General features: G+C 41.9%; 1 protein-coding gene across 3 annotated transcripts in view; it reads left to right on the forward strand.

Annotated features, from left to right (window-relative positions):
- The first annotated feature begins 315 nt into the window (after positions 1-315).
- uba2 (ubiquitin-like modifier activating enzyme 2) overlaps positions 316-26,843 on the forward strand; it is a 32,714-nt gene continuing 6,186 nt past the window's right edge. Inside the window, exons 1-16 of one of the 3 annotated variants that reach the window (XM_034177238.1) lie at positions 316-514; positions 5,282-5,365; positions 5,638-5,708; positions 6,030-6,094; positions 6,191-6,291; positions 6,899-7,020; positions 8,035-8,102; positions 8,264-8,385; positions 8,521-8,620; positions 9,911-10,062; positions 10,307-10,400; positions 19,593-19,705; positions 22,759-22,914; positions 23,011-23,130; positions 25,769-25,874; positions 26,033-26,080. In XM_034177238.1, the coding sequence (XP_034033129.1) occupies positions 374-514; positions 5,282-5,365; positions 5,638-5,708; positions 6,030-6,094; positions 6,191-6,291; positions 6,899-7,020; positions 8,035-8,102; positions 8,264-8,385; positions 8,521-8,620; positions 9,911-10,062; positions 10,307-10,400; positions 19,593-19,705; positions 22,759-22,914; positions 23,011-23,130; positions 25,769-25,861 (1,602 nt within the window). In that variant the 5' untranslated portion in view covers positions 316-373 and the 3' untranslated portion in view covers positions 25,862-25,874; positions 26,033-26,080. Of the gene's footprint in view, positions 515-5,281; positions 5,366-5,637; positions 5,709-6,029; positions 6,095-6,190; positions 6,292-6,898; positions 7,021-8,034; positions 8,103-8,263; positions 8,386-8,520; positions 8,621-9,910; positions 10,063-10,306; positions 10,401-19,592; positions 19,706-22,758; positions 22,915-23,010; positions 23,131-25,768; positions 25,875-26,032; positions 26,176-26,843 lie in introns of those variants that run through there. The other 2 variants (XM_034177237.1, XM_034177239.1) reach the window with 2 other exon arrangements.

Raw genomic sequence — 26,843 nt, forward strand, 5'->3', positions numbered from 1 at the left:
GCAAACATATTGCAAAAATATTTGTCTTATAGAGCAAAAAGTGAAAAGACATCAAGACAACGAAATTAAGACACACTATGAATCAAACATCGTACAAGAATACCTGAAAATGTAAATAGTAAAAGTACTAGCAATACAAAACAGTTATTAATAGATTAAACATTGGTAATATGTATAAATATATCGACTAGAGTTAAGAATACTAGTTTAAAAAAGCGAAAGTAGTTAATAAATACTATGAAACATTAATAATGCTTTGCATACTCCACTCCGGTACAGTAGGTGGCGACGTGCACGTTAGGTTGCATACAACCGTTATTAAGACAAAAAGAAGCAGAAGAAGACGCAAGCCGCTAGCTGGTCGAAGAACAACATGGTCGAGCTGGTGGGTCCGCTCCGAAAACAGCTGGCTGAGTCTCTGTCCACCTGCAAGGTGCTGGTGGTTGGAGCGGGAGGAATCGGCTGTGAGCTGCTGAAGAATCTCGTTCTTGCCGGCTTCAAAAATATCGAAGTGGTGCGTGTCTGTGTGTTTGTTTGCATGTTAGCTCGTTGGCTAACATGCTAAGTCTTTGTGCTGCAGCACATCTGAGCGGGATCGGACTTCATTCATGAGACGTGGCGCTGGAATGAAGCGTGGCTCCTGAAATCTATTCAGTCTGTGCTGGGTATTTGTATGTGATCTGTCGGGGGTTTTGTTCCCTGGACGAGTCACGGCATTAATTAAAATATGAACATTATTCTATTTTGGCGCCATTGGTGCTAAGCTAGTTGGCTAGCTTTGTATGAGCCGGTATTGTGTTATTGCACATTGAACTTTGAGAATATGAAGAGCAGGATTAAACCCGTTTATAGGTTTTAGTGCCCCTGTCAGGAGCTTCCTAACGCTTCCGGTTCATGCTCAATTTTCGTTTTTGCACTTGATAATCCTCTTTGCAGTGAGTGTTACACATCTAGAAAAGTTAACACTTCAGGCCAGGTGGACAACTGGATTCAAGTTTCTTAACAGATCAGAAGTAAAACGGCATAAATAATATAGCGTCTAAATGGGGGAAGGGTAAAACTTGAATAGTACCTCAAGGAAGTGTGTTGGGACCTGTTATTTTCATTATTTTTACTGAATAATATGCCAGGTGAGACCTTATGTCCAGTTATGTTGTTTGCGGATGACATCCAGTGGCTTTTTCATTTCCATAAATGCACTGTAATTTTCCCACAATGCCCTGTGATTCTTTCTGGCATTTCTGGTAAGGATGACAGCATTGGTGGGTAACAAAAAGGTGCCCTTTTTATTTTTTTGAGTGATTCACACAAATTATATGCTCTGAAATTAAGGAAAGTGGTTCATACAGGTAGTTTTTGTAATGCTCCATTGTGCAGCAACTCATCTGGCAAGGATAAGGTGCTTGGGGTCAAGAGATCATACTGCAGATTCCAACACAAAGAACCACAAAGAATACAACTTACAAACTGGTGTTGCGGTCTGATCGGTCTCCCTGCCTTCACTGTGGCCTTCAATGTGTCCTTTTGGAGCAGAACGATTAGTCGACACGCACTGCAGTGTGATTGGTCTCCCCAGTAATTAGTCATGTTATCTTCTTCTTTGTCTTTCGGCTGTTCCCGTTAGGGGTCGCCACAGCAGATCAATCGTTTCCATCTCACCCTGTCCTCTGTATCTTCCTCTGTCACACCAACCACCTGCATGTCCTCTCTCAGCACATCCATGAACCTCCTCTTTGGTCTCCTTCTTCTCCTCCTGCCTGGTGGCTCCATCCTCAGCATCCTTCTCCCTATATACCCTGGGTCCCTCCTCTGCACATGTCCAAACCATCTCAATCTTGCCTCTCTGACTTTGTCTCCAAACCGTCCCACCTGAGCTGTCCCTCTGATATGTTCCTTCCTAATCTTGTCCATTCTTGTCACTCCCAAAGAGAATCTCAACATCTTCAGTTCTGCCACCTCCAGCTCTGCCTCCTGTCTTTTTGTTAGTGCCACTGTCTCTAAACCATACAACATAGCTGGTCTCACTACTGTTTTGTAAACTTTCCCCTTCACTCTTGCTGATATTCTTCGGTCACAAATCCCTCCTGCCACCTTTCTCCACCCACTCCACCCTGCCTGCACTCTCTTCTTCACCTCTCTAACACACTCTCCATTACTTTGAACAGTTGACCCCAAATATTTAAACTCATCTACTTTCACCACTTCTACTCCTTGTAACTGCACTATTCCACTGGGCTCCCTCTCGTTCACACATGTACTCAGTCTTGCTACTACTGACTTTCATTCCCCTTCTCTCCAAAGCATATCTCCACTTCTCCAGACTAGACTCAACTTGCTCTCTACTCTCACTACAGATCACAATGTCATCTGCAAACATCATAGTCCATGGGGACTCCTGTCTGATCTCATCTGTCAACCTGTCCATCACCACTGCAAACAAGAAAGGACTCAGAGCTGATCCTTGGTGTAATCCCACCTCCACCTTGAATGAGTCTGTCATTCCGACTGCGCATCTCACCGCTGTCACACTATTCTTGTACATGTCCTGCACTACCCGAACATACTTCTCTGCCACTCCAGACTTCCTCATACAATGCCACAACTCTTCCCTTAGCACCCTATCATAAGCTTTTTCTAAGTCCACAAAAACACAATGTAACTCTTTCTGTCCTTCTCTGTACTTTTCCAACAGTATTCTCAGAGCAAACATTGCATCTGTAGTGCTCTTTCTCGGCATGAAACCATATTGCTGCTCACAGATCTTCACCTGTTTTCTAAGCCTAGCTTCTACTGCTCTTTCCCATAACTTCATGCTGTGGCTGATCAGCTTTATGCCTCTGTAGTTACTGCCTCTCTGCACATCACCCTTGTTCTTGAAAATAGGAACCAGCACACTTCGTCTCCACTCCTCAGGCATCCTCTCACTTTCCAAGATTTTATTAAACAATCTGGTTAGAAACTCTACTGCCATCTCTCCTAGACATTTCCATGCCTCCATTGGAATGTCATCTGGACCAACTGCCTTTCCACTCTTCATCCTCTTCATAGCAGCCCTCACTTCTTCCTTGCTAATCTCTTTTACTTCCTGATTTACTCTCGCCACATCATCCAGCCTTTTCTCTCGCTCATTTTCTTTATTCATCAACTCTTCAAAATATTCCCTCCACCTTCTCAGCACACACTCCTCACTTGTCAGCACATTACCATGTGCATCTTTTACCACCCTAACCTGCTGCACATCCTTTCCAGCTCTGTCCCTTTGTCTGGCCAATCAGTACAAGTCCTTTTCTCCTTCCTTACTATTCAACTTCTTGTACAGCTCGCAATATGCCTTTTCCTTTGCTTTTGCCACTTCTCTTCTCGCCTTACGCCGCATCTCCTTGTACTCCTGTCTACTTTCTTCATCTCTCCGACTATCCCAAAACTTTTTCGCCAACCTCTTTCTCCTTATGCTTTCCTGGACCTCTTCATCCCACCACCAAGTGTCCTTGTCTTCCTTCCACTGTCCAGATGTCATACCCAGTACTGCCCTAGCTGTCTCCCTCACCACATCTGCAGTACCTTTCCAGTTGTCCAAAATTGCTTCCCCTCCAACTAGTGCTTCTCTCACCTGCTCGCTAAATTTCACACAAGTCTTCCTCCTTCAGCTTCCACCATCTGATCCTTTGAGCTCTCACTCTCTTCTTCTTCTTTACCTCTAAAGTCATCCTACAAACAACCATCCTATGCTGTCTAGTGACACTCTCTCCTGCTACCACCTTACAGTCTGTGATTTCTTTTAGCTTGCATCTCCTATAAAGAATGTAGTCCACCTGTGTGCACCTTCCTCCACTCTTATATGTTACCCTGTGCTCCTCCCTTTTCTTAAAGTAGGTATTCACCACAGTCATTTCCATCCTTTTTGCAAAATCAACTACCATCTGTCCTTCCCCATTCCTATCCTTGATACCATATCTACCCGTTACTTCCTCATCACCTCTGTTCCCTTCACCAACATGCCCATTGAAGTCTGCTCCTATCACCACTCTTTCATGCTTGGGCACACTCTCCACCACCTCATCTAATACACTCCAGAAATCTTCTTTCTCCTTCATCTCACAACCTACCTGTGGGGCATATGCACTGATGATATTCATCATCACCCCTTCAATTTCCAACTTCACACTCATTACCCTGTCAGACACTCGCTTAACCTCCAGCACACTTTTAATATACTCTTCCTTTAAAATGACCCCAACACCATTTCTCTTCCTGCCCTCACCATGGTACAACAACTTGTACCCACCGTCGATGCTCCTGCTCTTACTTCCCTTCCACTTGGTCTCTTACACACACAATATGTCTACCTCCATCATATCAGCCAGCTCTCTCCCTTTACCAGTCATACTACCAACATTCAAAGTCCCCACTCTCATTTCCACCCTTCTAGTTTTCCTCTTCTCCCGCTGTTCGTGGCAACGTTTTCCTCCTCTTCTTCTTCGTCTTCGCCCAGCAGTAGCCCAATTTCCACCGGTTGCCAGTGTTTACTGTTTTGTTGTCTACTTATAATTTCTAAAGTATCTTAAAGGGTATATTATTACAGATTGGCACCAGCTTCTGATAGTCTTGTAAGACTTGTAATTATTTTGCTACCCACTACTCCCCACTCATAGACTTAGTGTATTAATACATATAGCTAGGCTGAACAGTCTCTCCTCATGTATGTGATGATCAATTTATCCTGTTTTCGTGCTGTTTTCTTCTGTCCATCATGGCGATGATGCTCACTATATATCTAGAGTGAGATCACAAGCGTCTTAAGCAAAGCAAGAACTGAATCCAGGAGGGATTGATTTTACTGGTAGTAAACACTGAGTGTCACCATTGTTGCATGCATGTGCACTATGCAAGAGGGGACTGATCAGACTGGGGGAGATCAGACCACGACCTCAGAAATTGTCCCTCACTGATCTCAGACAAAATCACACACCATGAAAGGTTGTGATGTTTCGAAATGCAAAGCCACTGGATAAAGTAATTTCACAGTGTCAGAATAATGGCAACCTGCCATTTATTGTTTTATTGTCTCTACATGTGGACTTGGTCCTCGGGCACCGGACTGTGGCTGCCCACTGCTCATAGTGGTATGGTTGTGTCGTATAGTTAGGGTGGTTAAATGCAGAGGACAAACTTCATTGTATGTATTCATCTCTGTACAATGACAATATAAGCTCCTTTTCTTCGTAAGCATTTTTGGACCTGCTTGTGCCACATGTTAATAATAACCTCTGGATTTTGACAGATCGACTTGGACACAATTGATGTCAGCAACCTGAACCGTCAGTTCCTCTTTCAGAAGAAACATGTTGGAAAGTCTAAAGCCGAGGTTTGTAAACAAGATGGAAATGGAATTGGAACCAGTGTTGCCAGGCTTTGAGACTTGTAAGAAAATAATCAACTGCAGCTTCAAAAACAAGCCCAGTATGGTTACAGTGGTCTCTTATGGACATGGCATTATTTATGTTGAGAAAATATGATACTGAAACTACACGGAATTGCAAAAGCAGATGTCTTGAAACATCTGTGTTTTCTTTATCACTACATAGCAGACAGAATTATGTGATGTTTGAACATGTCTGTGTTTCTGCTGTTATCCAGGTCGCCAAGGAGAGTGCCTTGCTGTTTTGTCCCACCGCAAATATCACCGCTTACCATGACAGCATCATGGAGTTAGTCTTTCTTTACTTGATATTCTAAATATTATTAGTGTTATTAATTTATTTATGTTTGGTGTGCTGGTAGCCTTGCTACCTGATGGTCTTAGGTTCCATCCCCTGACCAGTCATTAACTATATCATAAATGTAATTACTTTACCCAAGGAATACAATCACAGCCTAGTTGACAGTGACAGGGTGCCACGAGGAGGACCTAATCTCCAAAATGCTTGGCACGGGAGGCATCATTATAAATTGCTTATATGGAAAAGCGCTGTAGAAATGCAGTTGATTGATTGATATATATATATAATATTATTATTTTGTTCCAACAGTCCTGAGTACAATGTGGAGTTCTTCCGAAATTTCAAGCTAGTGATGAACGCTCTGGATAACAGAGGTATCCTCACCTAACATTATTGATGTTATTCATGTCTCAGCCCAGCGTCCCAACGTATTATCATGATGATGGAAATTAAATACTTTGTCCTTTTAGCTGCTCGAAACCATGTAAACAGAATGTGTTTGGCAGCTGATATCCCGCTGGTGGAGAGTGGCACTGCGGGCTATCTGGGACAAGTCACTGTCATCAAGAAGGTAAAACAGTTTTATAAAGCTGGTGGTCTAACAGTAGTATTTAAATCAAGATTTAAAACTATTCATTACAGGCTCTAATTTACTTGCACATTAATGTTTTAACAAGCAGAATGTGTGAGTAGGTTTTAAACCAGTTCTAGTAATGCAGCGCAGAGTACATTTATAAATAATGTATAGTTGTTATTTTACTATCTGTAAAATTTGATTGCAGTTCACACACAAATTAGGTGACCCAAACAGTCTTCTGCATGACTTCCTATAATGTGGCATGCTGCATTATGTCAGTTTTCATGGGCCTTCTGAAAAACACAACACAGTCTACTGCTTATTCCGATTTCTGCCGCAGGACTTAGAACAACCAAAAATACTTCACTGGCTGCTGATGTCTTACATGCTGTTAGTGATAAACATCATAATATATGAATCAAGAGAATATGCAAAACATGTCTGTTGTGCATATTCTCTTGATATTTTGCAAGACATGTCAGAAGAAGATTATAAATGTGGCTGTCTTGTGTCTTCCTTAAAATTGGAATAAGTATACCCATATAGTTTATTTTATCATTTATTTTGTCTCATCTGGTCCATCTGGTTCCTCCTTTACCAGGGCCTGACAGAGTGCTATGAATGCAAACCTAAACCCACCCAGAAGACCTTCCCAGGATGCACAATCAGAAACACACCATCAGAGCCCATCCACTGCATCGTCTGGGCAAAGTATCTCTTCAAGTAAGGCTCATCATAATTACAGTTCTTTTTTTCCCCAGTATAAGTAATAAACTAATTTAGGAGGTCCTGTGACTTATACTCCAGAGAAATTTATATACAAAAAAGTCAGCAAAGTCACACCTTTTGTTATATAAACAATAATTTGAATGACTGTTTTGTAGCACTTTTCCAGGAATCAAAGTACTAAACAAAATAAACTAATAATAAAAGAATAAATGCCAATAATAAGTATTACACTACAGAAATGCACAAAAATCCCAAACTAAAGAGCCGATAATGCTGAAAAAGGTGTGACATAAATGGGTGCTTCTTCTTCAAGAGGCATTTTGTAACAAGTGCAAATTATACTCTGGAAAATGTTAAATTTCTGTAGTAGTTATTGAAGACTTAGATGAACCTGGAGAGATGGAGGTGTGCTCTGGAGAGAAGGGGAATTAGTCATTGCTCATAGTCATACATAATCAGAGGGACAGCACAGGTAGGACAGTTTGGAGACAGAGGAGGGTTGTGGGGTATATCTAGAGAAGGATGCTGAGGATGGAGCTGCCAGGCAGGGTGACAAGAGGTGGGTGAAAAAAGGTTTATGGATGGGGTGATGGACATGTAGGCGGTTGGTGTGCCAGAGGAAGATGCGGAGGACAGGGTGAAATGGAAACAGATTATCTGTAGGTTCCCTGTAGGTTATGCATATGCGGGTCACTTACCAATTGAGTGCAAACTGCCACAGTGAAAAGGCTAATCCTAAAAAAAACAAAAAAAACAACCCAAAACAAAATTGAAGATCTGCAATGTAACTGACATTTTTTCAACAGATGTATTTTCAGAATCTCTACAGCTGAGACATTAAGATGAACTACAACTGGGTAGGGCTTAGTAGACAGAAATATATTTATTAAACTCTAATCTGTCTGTCAGCTGCTGCACATATAGAAACATTGTTTTTTCAAAAACAACAGATGCTGTTGTGGTGTGTTTCCATGGTAACCATGCTGTGTTTGCTGGTATTATTTCTAGTCAGCTGTTTGGAGAAGAGGATGCAGACCAAGAAGTGTCTCCTGATACCGCGGATCCTGAAGCTGCATGTGAGTGGCGGTTGGGTTTGGTGTGGCTTTTCACTGTGTTTGTGACGGCTGCAAACAGCAGTGTGACTCTGTCACCTTTTCTCACAAAACAGAATGGTTTGTCACAAATTTAAAACTGCACAAATGCCCGACACTGTGTGAAACAGTTCTTCTGTGTAAAGGGAACCCTGAAGAGGCAGCAGCTTGTGCTACGGCTTCCGAAAAGGACGGCGACATCAGGCGCGTATCTACCAAGGAATGGGCTCGGTCCACGGGATATGACCCCATTAAACTCTTCACTAAGGTGCCTATCAGACTGCAATTTTAAACTTTTTTCGGTGAAAGTGGAATTCTTACATTTCAATTTTTATTTGTATAATAAATTAAAACACTTTTTCCACATAATCACAACATAATTTTTATTTTGTTTACTCTCAAGCTTTTCAAAGATGACATTATGTACCTGTTGACCATGGACAAGCTGTGGAAAAAGAGGAAAGCTCCGCTGCCTTTGGACTGGCAGCATTTAGAGAACAGCGGTACGTCTATACACTTAACAATTTCACTTTTACCAGAGCTGGGACAATACACTTTTCTCAGTTTTTTCCTTTTTGCGGTACGGAGCAAAAAGGAAACATTAACTGAGAATGCACTCCATTGTCAACATCCTTTATTTTATTTTTTTTACGTGATAAACACACTTCTGCTAGCGTTAATGCAGTGACTGTTTGTGACTATAGTATATAGCGGACAACCCTGTTCACGATCTCAGTACGAGAGCTGGGATGTGAAAACGGGATTTGAAGTACATGAGTGCAGACGGACAAATGAATCGAGCAACACAAACTTGACTCTGGCTGTTGGATGTTTACTGACCATCATGTGTAAATCAGAGAACTTAGAAATAACGAAGGGGACAATGACTTTGTTTACATATGAAGCCATATGACACCGGAGCAGTGCCAGACAGCAGAATGATATTCGGCATGGCTGCTGTGTGTGAACACAGGAGAAGTAAAATCTGTGGGATGGGGTTGTGTTTCACAGTACCTATTTATTACTACTTTGTGCTTTCTGTATGCACCACGGGTTATAAAGGAGCCAGAGCCCGAATTACTTGTTGGAGAATTCCAGAAAAAAATCAGGCAAAAACAAATGGTGTGCCCCCTACGGCAGAACATAAGTACCTGTATGTGGTAGGGAGAAGTCAGTGGTTATCTAGATTTTGCAAGTATCATGATTTTATTTTATTTTTTTATGGGGAGAAAAGTTGAGTATGCTTCTCAAGACTCATAAATCATAAACAGTGCACAATACATTTTCTGTTTTTAAGTATCATACTGCAGATCTGGTAATTAAATACGTTTTTCTCTTTGAAGTGCCACATCACATTAGGCAGACGAACTCTTCTTGATATCTCTATTTTAGGTTTTTCTGTGTTCGATGTTGAGTTTGACTTCTGAATCATTCTGATCTGAGCAGTGTAATAAATTCAGCCTGTCACACTCAGCGAGGCTAGATGTCACTCAGACTCCCTGCATCGCCCCAGCCGGTGTTTGGGTCATGGGCCATCGAAGCATCTCGGCTGTTTCACCTACAAATATAGAACCTTTGTCGTTTGGCCTCATTAAAGTGACCACAAACAACTTAATATTTTAGAATTCATCATATTCTGTCAGTTCTCCCTTGAGGTCAGGGGTGATCATTTTCCGTCTTCTGCTGCCGACTTGATGTGTTCATATGTAGCTGAGTCTATTCTCACAGTGTGCTTGTGCGTGAGTGGCGTTCTCTTAGTGTTTGTTCCACTGTTTTGTATTTGTGTGTCCCAGTGTCTCCTCAGGAGCACAGCCCGTGTTCAGGGTTAAAGGACCAGCAGGTTCTGGGAGTTTGGGGATACTCTCAGATGTTCCAGCACAGCGTGGAGACTCTCCGCTCACAGCTGCAAGAAAAGGGAGAAGGAGCTGAGCTGGTCTGGGACAAGGTAACACAAAACACGAGAGAAGGTGAAGCTTGTAAATAATCTTTAAAAATCTATTCTTAAATAAATGTTTGGTGAATGAAGATTTCATCAGCAGTAAAGGGAACAGGGAGCTTTAGTTATTCAAAGTGGGGAGTTTTAATGCAGTAGAAGCGTTAAGCTTGAGGACGACCAAACTTGCTCAGTCAGTTGTAACAGGGATACAATGTAAAGTGGCTGATGTGAGTTTTATCCATCTGCTTGTCAGGATGACCCTCCTGCTATGGACTTTGTTACTGCAGCAGCCAACCTGCGTATGCACATCTTTAGCATGAACATGAAGAGTCGCTTTGACGTAAAGTGTAAGTTCAACATCATGTTGCACCACTTTGTTTTAGTTTATAAGAAACGGCCATCTCCAGGGCTTTCAGAATATTATGAATCATGTCTGGACTGTTGGGCTCTAAGGCAGTTGTGCCCAACCCTGTTCCCGGAGGGCTCCTGCCCTGCATGTTTTCCAACTCTGTCAGGTGTGCTCAGCCAGTCAAGAGCTGGAAAACACCACTTTAAAAAAAAAAACAGGTGTGACTTCAGTAGGTAGACGTGGACAACTTGCAGGACAGGGGCTCTCCAGGAACAGGGCTGGTGACCCCTGCTGTACTTTAAATATATATTTTGTATTCTCCTGTCTTGTCCTGGGAGTGGAACAGGAAAACATGCAGGGCAGGAACCCTCCAAGAACAGGTTGGGCACAGTTACTCTAAAGTGAACAAAACAAAGTACAGCATTTTGAATATAATGCCACATGAATTAGAAAGGTTATTAATTTGTGGAGGAAGTTTTAAAGTCATCATGAGTCATTGTTTACACATAGTAAAGTCGTGTTTAAAGATGGCGCCACTGTGCATGACTGGTCGTCTTCCTCTGTTCTGTGTTTTGCTAATACTGTTGCTAATGCTACTTTTTGTTAAGAATGTGTCGCCGCTACTGGTGCATGATCGCCAGATCCTCCTGAATATTCAAGGGTCAACGACATATCCTACAATCTTTGGCTTTAGCGGGCAATCACAAACACTGCTACCTTTCCTGGCGTCTGTGCCCCACTACTTGCGGCGTCTCCTGTCCCTTTGTCCTGCAAGCGCCACCATAGAAAGCGGGGGAAACGAAGCGGAATACTTGTTAGACTGAGAGCCTACCTGGCACAGTCCTCATTGGATGATCGTCGTTGCCTCTCACAGTTTCCCCAGAGGAAAAATGGATTCATCGTGCGGCGCTCCACAGAGATCAGCTGGCTCAGAACAGCTGTCCCAAACACCAGCTACGAGTGTCCCATCAGTTCGCAGTGTGTCAGCATCTGCAGACGGGGCCTCGAAAATCTTCGTCCTGTTGTGCGTGGTACAACGCAAACTGACTGTACGTGGCTCTCTTTAGTACGAGGTCTCTTGGGAATAGAACTTTCATCTTGAATGATTTCTTCATGACATGTGAGTTGGATTTCCTTCTGTTGACAGAATCGTGGACTAAACCAGGTGATGTCAGTGCGTTCACTGAGCTCCTCCCCCCTAAGTGCCCCTTCCTCAGCACACTGAGAGCATCTAGCAGAGTGGGTGGAGTCGCTACAGTATTCAAGGAATATTTTACATGTAAGCCCCTACCTGTAAATAAATATTCCTCTTTTGAGGTACAGCAGTTCATAATAGAATTTGCCTGTCCAGTTTTATGTGCTGTGCTCTGCTGTCCACCTAAGTACAACAAAAACATTTATTCAGGAGCTTTCTGAATTTATTGCAGATGTGTCCCCCAGATTTGATCATTCATAATCTGTGGGGATTTCAACATTCATATTTGTTGTTCATCTGATAAGCTGGCCAGTGAATTTAAACATCTTTTGATCTATTTCAGCTGGTGAATAAACACCCTACATGTACTGAGCACTTATTAGATGTAGTGACTTCTCACAGGCTCTCTGTGTCTCTCCTGGAGGTGGGCTTCATAGATAATTGGCAAAGCTTCTGGGGAAAACCTGGTCTTGTTAGGAGAGACGGCATCCATCCCACTTTGGATGGAGCAGCTCTCATTTCTAGAAATCTGGCCAATTTTCTTAAATCCTCCAAACCGTGACTATCCAGGGTTGGGACCAGGAAGCAGAGTTGTAGTCTTACACACCTCTCTGCAGCTTCTCTCCCCCTGCCATCCCCTCATTACCCCATCCCCGTAGAGACGGTGCCTGCTCCCAGACTACCAATAACCAGCAAAAATCTATTTAAGCATAAAAATTCAAAAAGAAAAAATAATATAGCACCTTCAACTGCACCACAGACTAAAACAGTTAAATGTGGTCTATTAAACATTAGGTCTCTCTCTTCTAAGTCCCTGTTGGTAAATGATATAATAATTGATCAACATATTGATTTATTCTGCCTAACAGAAACCTGGTTACAGCAGGATGAATATGTTAGTTTAAATGAGTCAACACCCCCGAGTCACACTAACTGTCAGAATGCTCGTAGCACGGGCCGGGGTGGAGGATTAGCAGCAATCTTCCATTCCAGTTTATTAATTAATCCAAAACCCAGACAGAGCTTTAATTCATTTGAAAGCTTGTCTCTTAGTCTTGTCCATCCAAATTGGAAGTCCCAAAAACCAGTTTTATTTGTTATTATCTATCGTCCACCTGGTCGTTACTGTGAGTTTCTCTGTGAATTTTCAGACCTTTTGTCTGACTTAGTGCTTAGCTCAGATAAGATAATTATAGTGGGCGATTTTAACATCCACACAGATGCTGAGAATGACAGCCTCAACACTGCATTTAATCTATTATTAGACTCTATTGGCTTTGCTCAAAAAGTAAATGAGTCCACCCACCACTTTAATCATATCTTAGATCTTGTTCTGACTTATGGTATGGAAATAGAAGACTTAACAGTATTCCCTGAAAACTCCCTTCTGTCTGATCATTTCTTAATAACATTTACATTTACTCTGATGGACTACCCAGCAGTGGGGAGTAAGTTTCATTACACTAGAAGTCTTTCAGAAAGCGCTGTAACTAGGTTTAAGGATATGATTCCTTCTTTATGTTCTCTAATGCCATATACCAACACAGTGCAGAGTAGCTACCTAAACTCTGTAAGGGAGATAGAGTATCTCGTCAATAGTTTTACATCCTCATTGAAGACAACTTTGGATGCTGTAGCTCCTCTGAAAAAGAGAGCTTTAAATCAGAAGTGTCTGACTCCGTGGTATAACTCACAAACTCGTAGCTTAAAGCAGATAACCCGTAAGTTGGAGAGGAAATGGCGTCTCACTAATTTAGAAGATCTTCACTTAGCCTGGAAAAAGAATCTGTTGCGCTATAAAAAAGCCCTCCGTAAAGCTAGGACATCTTTCTACTCATCACTAATTGAAGAAAATAAGAACAACCCCAGGTTTCTTTTCAGCACTGTAGCCAGGCTGACAAAGAGTCAGAGCTCTATTGAACTGAGTATTCCATTAACTTTAACTAGTAATGACTTCATGACTTTCTTTGCTAACAAAATTTTAACTATTAGAGAAAAAATTACTCATAACCATCCCAAAGATGTATCGTTATCTTTGGCTGCTTTCAGTGATGCCGGTATTTGGTTAGACTCTTTCTCTCTGATTGTTCTGTCTGAGTTATTCTCATTAGTTACTTCATCCAAACCATCAACATGTTTATTAGACCCCATTCCTACCAGGCTGCTCAAGGAAGCCCTACCATTATTTAATGCTTCGATCTTAAATATGATCAATCTTTCTTTGTTAGTTGGCTATGTACCACAGGCTTTTAAGGTGGCAGTAATTAAACCATTACTTAAAAAGCCATCACTTGACCCAGCTATCTTAGCTAATTATAGGCCAATCTCCAACCTTCCTTTTCTCTCAAAAATTCTTGAAAGGGTAGTTGTAAAACAGCTAACTGATCATCTGCAGAGGAATGGTCTATTTGAAGAGTTTCAGTCAGGTTTTAGAATTCATCATAGTACAGAAACAGCATTAGTGAAGGTTACAAATGATCTTCTTATGGCCTCGGACAGTGGACTCATCTCTGTGCTTGTTCTGTTAGACCTCAGTGCTGCTTTTGATACTGTTGACCATAAAATTTTATTAGAGATTAGAGCATGCCATAGGTATTAAAGGCACTGCGCTGCGGTGGTTTGAATCATATTTGTCTAATAGATTACAATTTGTTCATGTAAATGGGGAATCTTCTTCACAGACTAAAGTTAATTATGGAGTTCCACAAGGTTCTGTGCTAGGACCAATTTTATTCACTTTATACATGCTTCCCTTAGGCAGTATTATTAGATGGTATTGCTTAAATTTTCATTGTTACGCAGATGATACCCAGCTTTATCTATCCATGAAGCCAGAGGACACACACCAATTAGCTAAACTGCAGGATTGTCTTACAGACATAAAGACATGGATGACCTCTAATTTCCTGCTTTTAAACTCAGATAAAACTGAAGTTATTGTACTTGGCCCCACAAATCTTAGAAACATGGTGTCTAACCAGATTCTTACTCTGGATGGCATTACCCTGACCTCTAGTAATACTGTGAGAAATCTTGGAGTCATTTTTGATCAGGATATGTCATTCAAAGCGCATATTAAACAAATATGTAGGACTGCTTTTTTGCATTTACGCAATATCTCTAAAATCAGAAAGGTCTTGTCTCAGAGTGATGCTGAAAAACTAATTCATGCATTTATTTCCTCTAGGCTGGACTATTGTAATTCATTATTATCAGGTTGTCCTAAAAGTTCCCTAAAAAGCCTTCAGTTAATTCAAAATGCTGCAGCTAGAGTACTGACGGGGACTAGAAGGAGAGAGCATATCTCACCCATATTGGCCTCTCTTCATTGGCTTCCTGTTAATTCTAGAATAGAATTTAAAATTCTTCTTCTTACTTATAAGGTTTTGAATAATCAGGTCCCATCTTATCTTAGGGACCTCGTAGTACCATATCACCCCAATAGAGCGCTTCGCTCTCAGACTGCAGGTTTACTTGTAGTTCCTAGGGTTTGTAAGAGTAGAATGGGAGGCAGAGCCTTCAGCTTTCAGGCTCCTCTCCTGTGGAACCAGCTCCCAATTCAGATCAGGGAGACAGACACCCTCTCTACTTTTAAGATTAGGCTTAAAACTTTCCTTTTTGCTAAAGCTTATAGTTAGGGCTGGATCAGGTGACCCTGAACCATCCCTTAGTTATGCTGCTATAGACGTAGACTGCTGGGGGGTTCCCATGATGCACTGTTTCTTTCTCTTTTTGCTCTGTATGCACCACTCTGCATTTAATCATTAGTGATTGATCTCTGCTCCCCTCCACAGCATGTCTTTTTCCTGGTTCTCTCCCTCAGCCCCAACCAGTCCCAGCAGAAGACTGCCCCTCCCTGAGCCTGGTTCTGCTGGAGGTTTCTTCCTGTTAAAAGGGAGTTTTTCCTTCCCACTGTAGCCAAGTGCTTGCTCACAGGGGATCGTTTTGACCGTTGGGGTTTTACATAATTATTGTATGGCCTTGCCTTACAATATAAAGCGCCTTGGGGCAACTGTTTGTTGTGATTTGGCGCTATATAAAAAAATTGATTGATTGATTGATTGATCAGACACTTCCATCTCAGATCATCTGCCCGTCATTTTTGAAGTTCTTGCTCCACCACCTGTCAGTAAGCCTCCTGCCCTAGCCTTCCGACGTCGGATTATTACCTCTTCAACTGCTGGGGAGTTTGCTGCTGCATTCACGTCTTTGGAGTTGTCAGCATATGATGAAGATAATGTTCCTGAATGCCCGGATAACCTTCTGTCGTCATTTTACTCCACCTGCACTGAGATTCTTGACACAGTTGCGCCTTTCAGATGCAGGTCTTCTAAACCAAGGGCTGACCCTTGGTTAAGTGACTCTACCAGGACCCTCAGACAGCACTACAGACAGGCAGAACAACGCTGGAAAAAGGACAAACTACATGTTTCACTGGAGATACTGAGGAACAGTCTCGCTCAGTATGTGAAAGAGCTGTGAAAGAGGCTAAATCCCGATATCTGTCAAATATTATTTCCACTGATGGAAATTGCCCTTGTGTGCTCTTTAATACAATTAACTCCTCGTACCAAAAAAAATCCTCGTACCTCTTTGGGTGACGCCACTGTTTCAACCTGTGAGGACTTTTTAAACTTCTTTGTTGGAAAGGTGACGTCTGTGAGAGCAATGAGCAGCTGCAGTATCAGCCCAGACCAGTCTGGTACCATCTTACACTCTGCAGTGTTTGACCATTTCTCACCTGTCTGTCTTTTAGGGATATGAATTGTACAACAACTCACGATTCAATTCGATTCAGATTCTTGGGGTGACGATTCGATTCAGAATCGATTTTTGATTGAAAGAGCTCTGAGAAATAGTTATATTACTTAAAAATGTTTATGTTTAAGAAAATGCAGCTTCACAAGGTTAATCAAGTGATTCTAGATGTAAATTTACTTATCTGCTTTGCTCGTTCAGAGTTGGCTGGCAGTTTAGCGAAGCGCTGGTCAGTAGTCGGCAGATACCGCTGCTCCCCTCTTTTAGCTCTGGGTGATGGCGTCGCATGTGGGCTTGCAGATTTGAAGTGTTTCCGAAGTACTTGACTTTCATTTTGCAGATTTTGCACACTGCATAAATCATGTCATGCACCTTCTTATGCAGCAAATAATAAAATCCAAGATACGCCCAAACATTTGCCTTCAGCAAAGACGATGCTGGCTGAATTAGCTCTTCGTCTGCCATGCAGCTCACGAGTGTTTAAAGCATGCCGGACCCCCCCTTGCGGGGATGCTGTAGTACGGAAGCCGTTGCCCGACAAACAGTACACGCAGCGAGTAAGCAATAAAATGTAAAAAAAAAAAATGCTTTTTAAAAATCGATTCTTGGACATTTTGGATCGATTAAGAATCGCGATTTGGACGTGAATCGATTCCCCCCCCCCCCCCCCCCCCCCCGACACCCCTGCTGTCTTTCCTCACTCACAGACATTGTTAAATGTATGAGAGCCACAAATTGCCCATTGGACATTGTTCCAGCAAAATTATTGAAAGACGTGTTTGCCACTGTTGGGCCTTCTCTCTGTGTTATAATTAACACATCTCTTATGTCAGGATGCGTCCCTGATGCCTTCAAACATGCTGTAGTTAGACCCTTGCTTTAAAAAAATAATCTTGACTCTTCTGTTTTATCTAACTTCAGACCCGTTCTTGAGAAAGTTGTTTTTACACAGCTACAAATGCTTTTAGATTGCAACTCTATTTTTTGAAAAATTTCAGTCAGGGTTCAGATCAAGGCATAGCACAGAATCTGCACTGTTAAAAGTAAACAATGATGTTGCTCTGTCTGTGGATGCTAAGCACCCTGTTGTTTTAGTGCTTCTTGATTTAACAGCTGCATTTGATACTGTTGATGGTTTTATTCTTCTGTCCTGCCTAAAACATCATGTTGGCATTTGTGGCACTGTACTTAGGTGGTTTGAATTCTATTTAACAAACAAGTTTATCAGTCATGATTGGTGACCTGTCCTCCTCTGTTGCCTCGCTGTCATGTGGAGTGCCACAGGGCTCCATCATGGGCCCCATTTTGTTCTCGCTATATATGCTGCCACTCGGGTCCATTTTTGCCAGACATAATCTAGCATTTCATTGCTATGCAGATGATCTGCAAATTTATCTGCCTGTGTCTTCAGAGGCGATGGCATCAAACGTCTGATGGACTGCATTGGTGACGTAAAACTGTGATTAGCACAGAAGTTTTTCCATCTAAATGAGGATAAAACTGATTTTATTTTGTTTGGTGACTCAGTAACTTCTGATTTTGGCTTGTTGTCGCCTCACTTTAAATCTGCTGTGAGAAACCTTGGAGTAATATTTGATGGCACTTGAAGATTTGATAAACAGATTGACAGTGTGGTTAGAGCAAGTTTTTATCAACTGCGTCTTTTAACCAAATTAAAGCCTTTTTTAAATCACATAGACCTTGAGCAATCTATTCATGCTTTTATAAGCTTGAGAATAGACTATTGTAATACACTTTATTTTGGAGTTTCCCAGGGCTGTCTCAGTCACCTTCAACTAACTGGTGCAAAATGCGGCGGCCCGTTTTTTTTTTTTACTACACCGCAACGTCAGCACATCACACCAGTCCTTTATTCTTTGCATTGGCTTCCTGTTTCTTTTAGAGTTGCTTTTAAAATTTTACTGTTTGTACATAAATCAACATTTTCTTTTTAAAAGAAATAAAAATCAAAACGTAAATGTACACAATGGACAATTTTCAAGATGTGTCACCATCTTGAAACAGACATTCAGTTAGTGAGTCTCTTGCTCGCGTGTTTGGCGTCATTAGAAATGCCTGATCAGCTATCAGATTTCCAGGGAGTGAAATGGCCACTGGAGACAAATTCCACGCTGTATTGGAAAGTAATTTTGTTGTCGTTGATGTTAACCCACAAGGAAGGAGTGCTGCAGTGGTGTGAATGTCGTTCTAAAGCCCCGGTCACACACGGCACAAGCGAAGGACACTGAAGCCAAAACGAAACAAGAAATCTGGACTTACGTTGACTTTCAGAGACATCAGTTAACTGTTGTCCAGCTTTGTTCCTGTACAAATCCCAACGACAACTTTAATTTGTCCATATTCCGTTTTGCTTTCTGTCTTGGCAGTTCCTCATTTGCGTAATTCCCGTACTGTCAGCGTTCTGTTTGACTGTCATCCAAATTCGTCCAGCCTCCCAAGTCCGACATCTTGCACAAACATTGTACACACACACAGACAGCTATGCACGTGTGCATTTGATGAAGTAACCCATGAGGGACGGAGCTAGGTCATTAAGCGTTTTGAGAACTAAGCAAGCTTTTTTAAAATTTAGTTAGAGTTTTCAAAACTTAAGAAACCATGTTTATCTAAGATGTTGCAATAATATGATAGCAGTTTCTTATCAGATATTTTTAGCAATGTCTTATACAAAGATTCAAGGGGCTTGAGTGTTGAGGCACATGTGAAGGACCAGCTGGATAGACAGTATTCAATGTGACTGAAGATCATCGAGTGTAGGAATGTCCTGGCTGCGTTCATCGTCAGGCTGTGCTTCAAATTATACATGTTAAATTTAATGGAGTTCACCACCTTTTTGACCTGGTTCTTAAAGCCAAGGTAGAATCAAGTGTGACTCCAAGGTAATACCTGCTGGCTACAAAGAAAACCTGCCCCCTCTTGGCCTTTTCTGGAATACTTTGGACACCACTGCCCTAAGGAGGTCTTCCAGGCATGTCCAACCGGGGGTGCTGAGAGAGGCCTTGGGATCCCCAGGAAAGAGTTACAGGACTTGGCCGAGGATAGGGAAGTGTGGGATGAGCTGCTTGCTCTGCTGCCACTGCAACCTGGATAAGCGGCTGAGAGTGAATGAATGAAAATGGAATTGTCACTTGCGTTACTGAGTTGTATTTCAAGTCTACCCTCCATTAATTGTGGCAAATCATGTTTGCATTTGTTTATTTAATTTCTTCTGTTCAGCTATGGCAGGTAACATCATTCCAGCTATTGCTACAACAAACGCTGTCATTGCCGGACTCATTGTGCTGGAAGGACTCAAGATCCTGTCAGGGGAACTGGAATCCTGTCGCACGGTTTGTTCAGTTACCTCTCCATACCCATTACTACACCACTTACAAGAAACTTGCACTACTCAACGTGTCTTCTTCAGTTGACTTCAAAATAAAGTTGACCCATTTCATTATATTTTTCCCCGCCCATCGATCGCAACTGAGGAATTGATGAAGACATCAGATAGCAATGTGCTCTTTAGCAGAGCAGAGAAGCTTGAATCTTCGACTGGACTGGGTTGCTTGACGTGAGGACGTTTCGCTTCAAATCACAGAAGCTTCCTCAGCTAAAATTTTTGCTCTGGTAGTCTGACTTCTGTCTTGACTCTTGTAGAGAAGAATAAACCAGAAGCCAGCAAAAGCTGGAGTTTTTTAACCTAACCAGACCCCACCTACCGAGAGGCTGACTGCTATAGGCTAGTGACTAAACAATAGCTCTAATTCGCACCTATTGTGCTCTAGTTAGCACTCTCCTAATGACAGGACGGAAGCCTCCCCTGATGGCTCCCTTGACGACTCTCCTGATGAGGTGAATGACTCATTACCATGAACAAAAGACTGAAACTGCTTTGACCTGAGTACCACATTGTAAACAGGGGACAAAGCGTGTCTGAGACCCGCTCCGCGGTTAAGGCTGGGTTTCAGCTGTTTTACAAAGAATGCTTCCTTGACACCTCTCTCAAACCATTTCTTCTCTCTGGCTAAGATTTTAACTTCCTTGTCCTCAAACGTGTGGTTAGTGTCTTTCAGGTGGAGATGAACTGCAGACTGAGGTCCACTGGCGACCTCTCTGCGGTGCTGGTATAGCCTCTTGTGTAAAAGTTGCTTCGTCTCACCTATGTAGTGTTCATTACAGTTTTCCTGACATCTGATATGATACACTACATTGCTCTGTTTGTAACTAGGGATCCTGTCCTTAGGGTGAACTAATTTCTGTCTCAAGGTGTTGACTGGTTTAAAGTAAACTGGGATTTTGTGCTGTCTGAAGATCCTCTGTAGTTTTTCCCCTACTCCTGCTAAATAAGGGAGAGACACTCCTCTTTTTCTTGTCTCCGTCTCCTGTCTATCTGGTCTCTTTGTTTTCTGGGACTTCTGCACTTTGTCCAGGGACCATCGTGGGTACCCACATACTGTGAGAGCTTTCCGTACAAGTTGTTGCTTTTAGCCCTTCCCTCTGCAGTTGTGGGCACCTGTAGGGCTCTGTGTTGAAGAGTCCTGATCACCCCGAGCTTGTGTTCAAGGAGGTGGTTTGAACCAAAGAGCAGATATTGGTCAGTGTGAGTGGGTTTTCTGTAAACCCCTGTCTGGATCTGCCTGTTCTCTCCAATTGTAACATCACAGTCCAAGAAGGCTAAATGGTTGTTTCTGGCATTCTCACGTGTGAACTTGATATTGGAGTCCACCGAATTGATGTGTTCTGTAAAGTCCTTGACCTCCTGTTGCTTGATTTTAACCCATGTGTCATCGACATATAAAATCAAGCAACAGGAAGTCAAGGACTTTACAGAACACATCAATTCGGTGGACTCCAATATCAAGTTCACACGTGAGAATGCCAGAAACAACCATTTAGCCTTCTTGGACTGTGATGTTACAATTGGAGAGAACAGGCAGCTCCAGACAGAGGTTTACAGAAAACCCACTCACACTGACCAATATCTGCTCTTTGGCTCAAACCACCCCCTTGAACACAAGCTCGGGGTGATCAGGACTCTTCAACACAGAGCCCTACAGGTGTCCACAACTGCAGAGGGAAGGGCTAAAGAGCAACAACTTGTATGGAAAGCCCTCACAGTATGTGGGTACCCACGTTGGTCCCTGGACAAAGTGCAGAAGTCCCAGAAAACAAAGAGACCAAATAGACAGGAGACGGAGACAAGACGAAGAGGAGTGTCTCTCGCTTATTTAACAGGAGTAGGGGAAAAAACTACAGAGATCTTCAGACAGCACAAAATCCCAGTTTACTTTAAACCAGTCAACACTTTGAGACAGAAATTAGTTCACCCTAAGGACAGGATCCCTAGTTACAAACAGAGCAATGTAGTGTATCATATCAGATGTCAGGAAAACTGTAATGAACACTACATAGGTGAGACGAAGCAACTTTTACACAAGAGGCTATACCAGCACCGCAGAGAGGTCGCCAGTGGACCTCAGTCTGCAGTTCATCTCCACCTGAAAGACACTAACCACACGTTTGAGGACAAGGAAGTTAAAATCTTAGCCAGAGAGAAGAAATGGTTTGAGAGAGGTGTCAAGGAAGCATTCTTTGTAAAACAGTTGAAACCCAGTCTTAAGACACGCTTTGTCCCGTGTTTACAATGTGGTACTCAGGTCAAAGCAGTTTCAGTCTTTTGTTCATGGTAATGAGTCAGTCACGTCATCAGGAGAGAGTCCTCAAGGGAGCCATCAGGGGAGGCTTCCGTCCTGTCATTAGGAGAGTGCTAACTAGAGCACAATAGGTGCTAATTAGAGCTATTATTTAGTCACTAGCCTATAGCAGTCGGCCTCTCGGTAGGAGTGGTCTGGTTAGGTTAAAAAACTCCAGCTTTTGTTGGCTTCTGGTTTATTCTTCTCTACAAGAGTCAAGACAGAAGTCAGACTACCAGAGCAAGAATTTTAGCTGAGGAAGCTTCTGTGATTTGAAGCGAAACGTCCTCACGTCAAGCAACCCAGTCCAGTCGAAGATTCAAGCTTCTCTTCTATGGAAACCACCTGGACAACTGAGAGCCTACACAGAAACTTTAGCAGAGCGCTCCTTCACATGACCTAAAAGTCTGTTGACCAAGAAGAAATGAATCCAAAACTGATGTATTAAAAAAAAGGGTTTGGTGTTGAGCCCTTAACTTGTAACTCATTTTCAGTTTATATGTAAATAAAGCAGATATTATAAAAGACTTACACATTTATAAAATGGATTTTGTACATTTGGGGAAAATGGAGTGTAAAAGGTTTTAGTTGAGCTGTATGTGATCTTCTCATTAGGCACTGGTTTATGGCGTACTGGAAATCAAAAAATTTTACCGGCTATTTTGTGATGAATCCTTTTGTATGTTTGTTTTTGATTTCATGCACAGATCTACTTGAACAAGCATCCCAACTGTAGAAACAAGCTGCTGGTCCCGTGCATTCTGGACCGGCCGAGTCCGAACTGCTACGTATGTGCCAGCAAACCTGAAGCCACCGTTAAGCTCAACGTACACAAAACGACGGTCCTCTCACTACAGGACAAGGTTATGTGACATGCAGTGATAATCGTCTCTTAATGTTTGTTGTTGACGGGGCTTTGTGGCAGATGTTCATGGTTTGCGTATTTTCTCTTTGTTCAGATCCTGAAGGAGAGGTTTGGTATGGTGGCTCCAGATGTTCAGATAGAAGATGGAAAAGGCACCATTCTTATCTCCTCAGAGGAAGGAGAGACAGAAGGTAATGAGGAAGGGAACAAAACAGTAAGTTTACAGGAGGCATCCCAGCATAATGTGTGTATTGTATTTATTTTTATGTTTGTTAGGGTTAAAGTTAAATGTAAAGGTCGAATGGGACGAGTCAAAGTTTGTGGGTGCTGAGAAACGGATTTCAAGTGGGAGAAAACATAAGAGTAGAGAACAGGAAGCAGGATGGAAAAGAAAAGATGGGCCAAAGGAAATGTACAAGAAGAGCAGGAGGACTAGTTTTTAAAAAAGTGCAAAGCTGATTTCTCCAAATAAGACAGCAGATGGTGCTGACGAGAAGCATCAGTAAATCCTAAAACTGATGCTGTTGACTGGAGCCCAACCGAAATATTGGTTGGCTGATACTCTCGGCTGATACAAGCTTTTCATGAACATGTTGGTATCTGTGTTATTTTAGCCGATAAATGGTAAATCGACTGCATTTATATAGCACTTTTCCATCTGAATCAGATGCTGAAAGTGCTTTACAATGATGGCTCACATTCACACAAACACGCACATCGATGTGAGGGTGCTGCCATACAAGCAACTCACTACACACCAGGAGCAACTAGGGGATTAAAGACCTTTCCCAAGGGCCCTTGGTGATTTTTTCCGGTCATGCTGGGATTTGAACTGAGGATCCTCTGTTCTCAAGCCCAACGCTTAACCACTAGACCATCACCTCCCCTAATATGAACACTACACCAAACCACACACACACACTCAAACGAACGCTTTTAATTTACTGAAAAACTATAGAACAAGTTGCACATAAGGGGAAGGGACACAACTGTGAGTTGATTTATTAATTAATGAATTAATTAGTTTATTTATTTATTTATTTTTACTGTCAGTCCGTCTTATTTTTTCCAAAAGTTAACTTCTCAGATGAATAAACAGTGTAGACCTTGCGCATTTGAGCAGCTTTTATCGCCATCTAGCAGGCAATGTGAGCACTTCAGGGCTTCTGGTACATTTCATACTTGAAACCCAAAATTCTGTTAAAAAAAAAAAATCATTTATAAATGTCATAAATTATTATTTGCACGCACAGCTTCAGCCTCCCAGTGTTAATGCATGAAATTTCAATTTTGAGAGTTTTGCATTTCTTGAGTTTTATGATACGTAAATTTGTCAGAAAGAAGGATTTTTTTTTTTTCTGATAAGTACAACTTGCAGTTGTGAAAAACACTGACTGTTGGAAATGTGTCATTGCATATTGTGTCCAGCAGTGGGTGCTCCAATAGCATTGTTTACAATCCTGTCAAGCATGGCTGGGACCCACATCACTCCTTGGTCATGTTAGCTACAAGAGACAGAGACAAAGGGACCAGCCCCCCTTCATTTTAATTTTTAACTCATTGGATGTTTTACAGCTTTAAGAGACAAGTGGGCACTATGCCACACGATAGGTGGGGCCAAAAGTGGCGGGAGGTCTGTTTTATGATGAGTGATTTGATATGGTGACTGCCAATCCAAAACTGATGTGATGTACTTTGATTGGTTGTTGAGTATATTTATATAATTATTTATACAACCCCAATTCCAGTGAAGTTGGGACGTTGTGTGAAATGTAAATAAAAACAGAATACAATGATTTGCAAATCCTCTTCAACCTATATTCAATTGAATACACCACAAAGACAAGATATTTAATGTTCAAGCTGATAAACTTTATTGTTTTTGTGCAAATATTTGTTTATTTTGAAATCGATGCCTGCAACACGTTTCAAAAAAGCTGGGACAGTGGTATGTTTACCACTGTGTTACATCACCTTTCCTTCTAACAACACAATAAGTATTTGGGAACTGAGGACACTAATTGTGAGTGTCATGATTGGGTATAAAAGGAGCATCCCCAAAAGGCTCGGCCGTTCACAAGCAAAGATGGGGTGAGGATCACCACTTGTGAACAAATGCGTGAAAAAAATAGTCCAACAGCTTAAGAACAATGTTTCTCAATGTTCAGTTGCAAGGAATTTAGGGATTCCATCATCTACAGTCCATAATATAATCAGAAGATTCAGAGAATCTGGAGAACTTTGGACACGTAAGCAGCAATGCCAAAAACCAACATTGAATGCCCGTGCTCATCAATCCCTCAGGTGGCACTACATTAAAAACCGACATCATTGTGTAACGGATCTTACCGCGTGGGCTCAGGAACACTTCAGAAAACCATTGTCAGTTAACACAGTTCGTCACTACATCTGCAAGTGCAAGTTAAAACTCTACCATGCAAAGCGAAAGCCAAACATCAACAACATCCAGAAACGCCGCCGCCTTCTCTGGGCCCGAGCTCATTTGAAATGGACAGACGCAAAGTGGAAAAGTGTGCTCTGGTCTGATGAGTTCACATTTCAAATTGTTTTTGGAAATCATGGATGTCGTGTCCTCCAGACAAAAGAGGAAAAAGACTATCGAGATTGTTACCAGCGCTAAGTTCAAAAGCCAGCATCTGTGATTCCACACTGCGGCCAGTGGAAAATCGCTGAGTGCTGGAAAATTTTTACCACAGCAGAAATGTAATGAAATGCACAGCATAGAGATTTGCAGGACAAGTTTGTGTTTTTGCCTCTACATCATAATGCTTAAAATCACAGCTGGGTCCTTGTTTCCATCTGCGTTTAATCTTTATCTTGACTTTTTACAGCCAACAACAGCAAATTTCTTGCTAACTTCGGGATCCGTAACTGCAGTCGTCTCCAAGCTGACGATTTCCTCCAAGACTACACCCTCCTCATAAATGTCCTACACGTGTATGTACTGTATTTATATGCAGGTATTAACGTGATATATTTCCTGCACTGCTGGATACAGGGTGCCCAGATTGTTTTTATGATGATCTTTCAGTGAGCACCCCCCCTCAAAAAAAAAAATGCATATTGCATTTGTGTATTTGGACTTTTGTTCTTAGTGAGGAACTCGAGAGGGACATGGAGTTTGAGGTTATTGGTGATGCACCAGATAAAGCTCCGCCCCCTCAGAGTAAACCGGAAGAGGTTAACAGCATCACCAATGGGAACAAGGACTCTACCCAACCTTCCACCTCGTCGAAAGGTCAGTAGGTTTTTGCACTGACAGTGATTTGTTTAGTCGTGTTTGCTGGTTAACCTAATGCATTTGTGTGTTCCGATCTGCATTATGTTTGATGAAATTGGATTTATTCCAGATTTCTGTGCTTTAAATGTTCTCTTACTCCTTCCCACTTAAAAAGAGCAGAGCTATGAAACCCATTTTGGGCCAAATAAGATGTCTTTGGACATGTTTCGATCAGCGGTTGACTTAACAGGTACTTTAATTAATTTTTAGGTGTTTTTGTTTTTGTTATTTTGTGTCTACTACTATAAGCAACAGAATGGTCATTGTGGTGTCCCATGGTTTGTGAAATGGAATATGTCTACCTGGTGGACATTTACCATTAATGCAGATCCAGTAGAAGTTTGCCAAGAGCTTGTGTGTGTGTGTGTGTGTGTGTGTGTGTGTGTGTGTGTGTGTGTGTGTGTGTGTGTGTGTGTGTGTGTGTGTGTACAGTGAGGCAAATAAGTATTTGATCCACTGTTGCGTTTGCAAGTTTTTCTACAAAGAATGGAGAGGGCTGTAATTTTTATCGTAGATACACTTCAACTGTGAGAGACACTCTGTGACTGTAATCCAGCATGAACATCCACAAATCATCAGACACAACAGACTTATTCTCAGTCTAATCCAATTCCGTTTGCACGGTT

Source organism: Thalassophryne amazonica, chromosome 8 (genome assembly GCF_902500255.1).
Source record: "Thalassophryne amazonica chromosome 8, fThaAma1.1, whole genome shotgun sequence".
NCBI classification, from domain to species: domain Eukaryota; kingdom Metazoa; phylum Chordata; class Actinopteri; order Batrachoidiformes; family Batrachoididae; genus Thalassophryne; species Thalassophryne amazonica.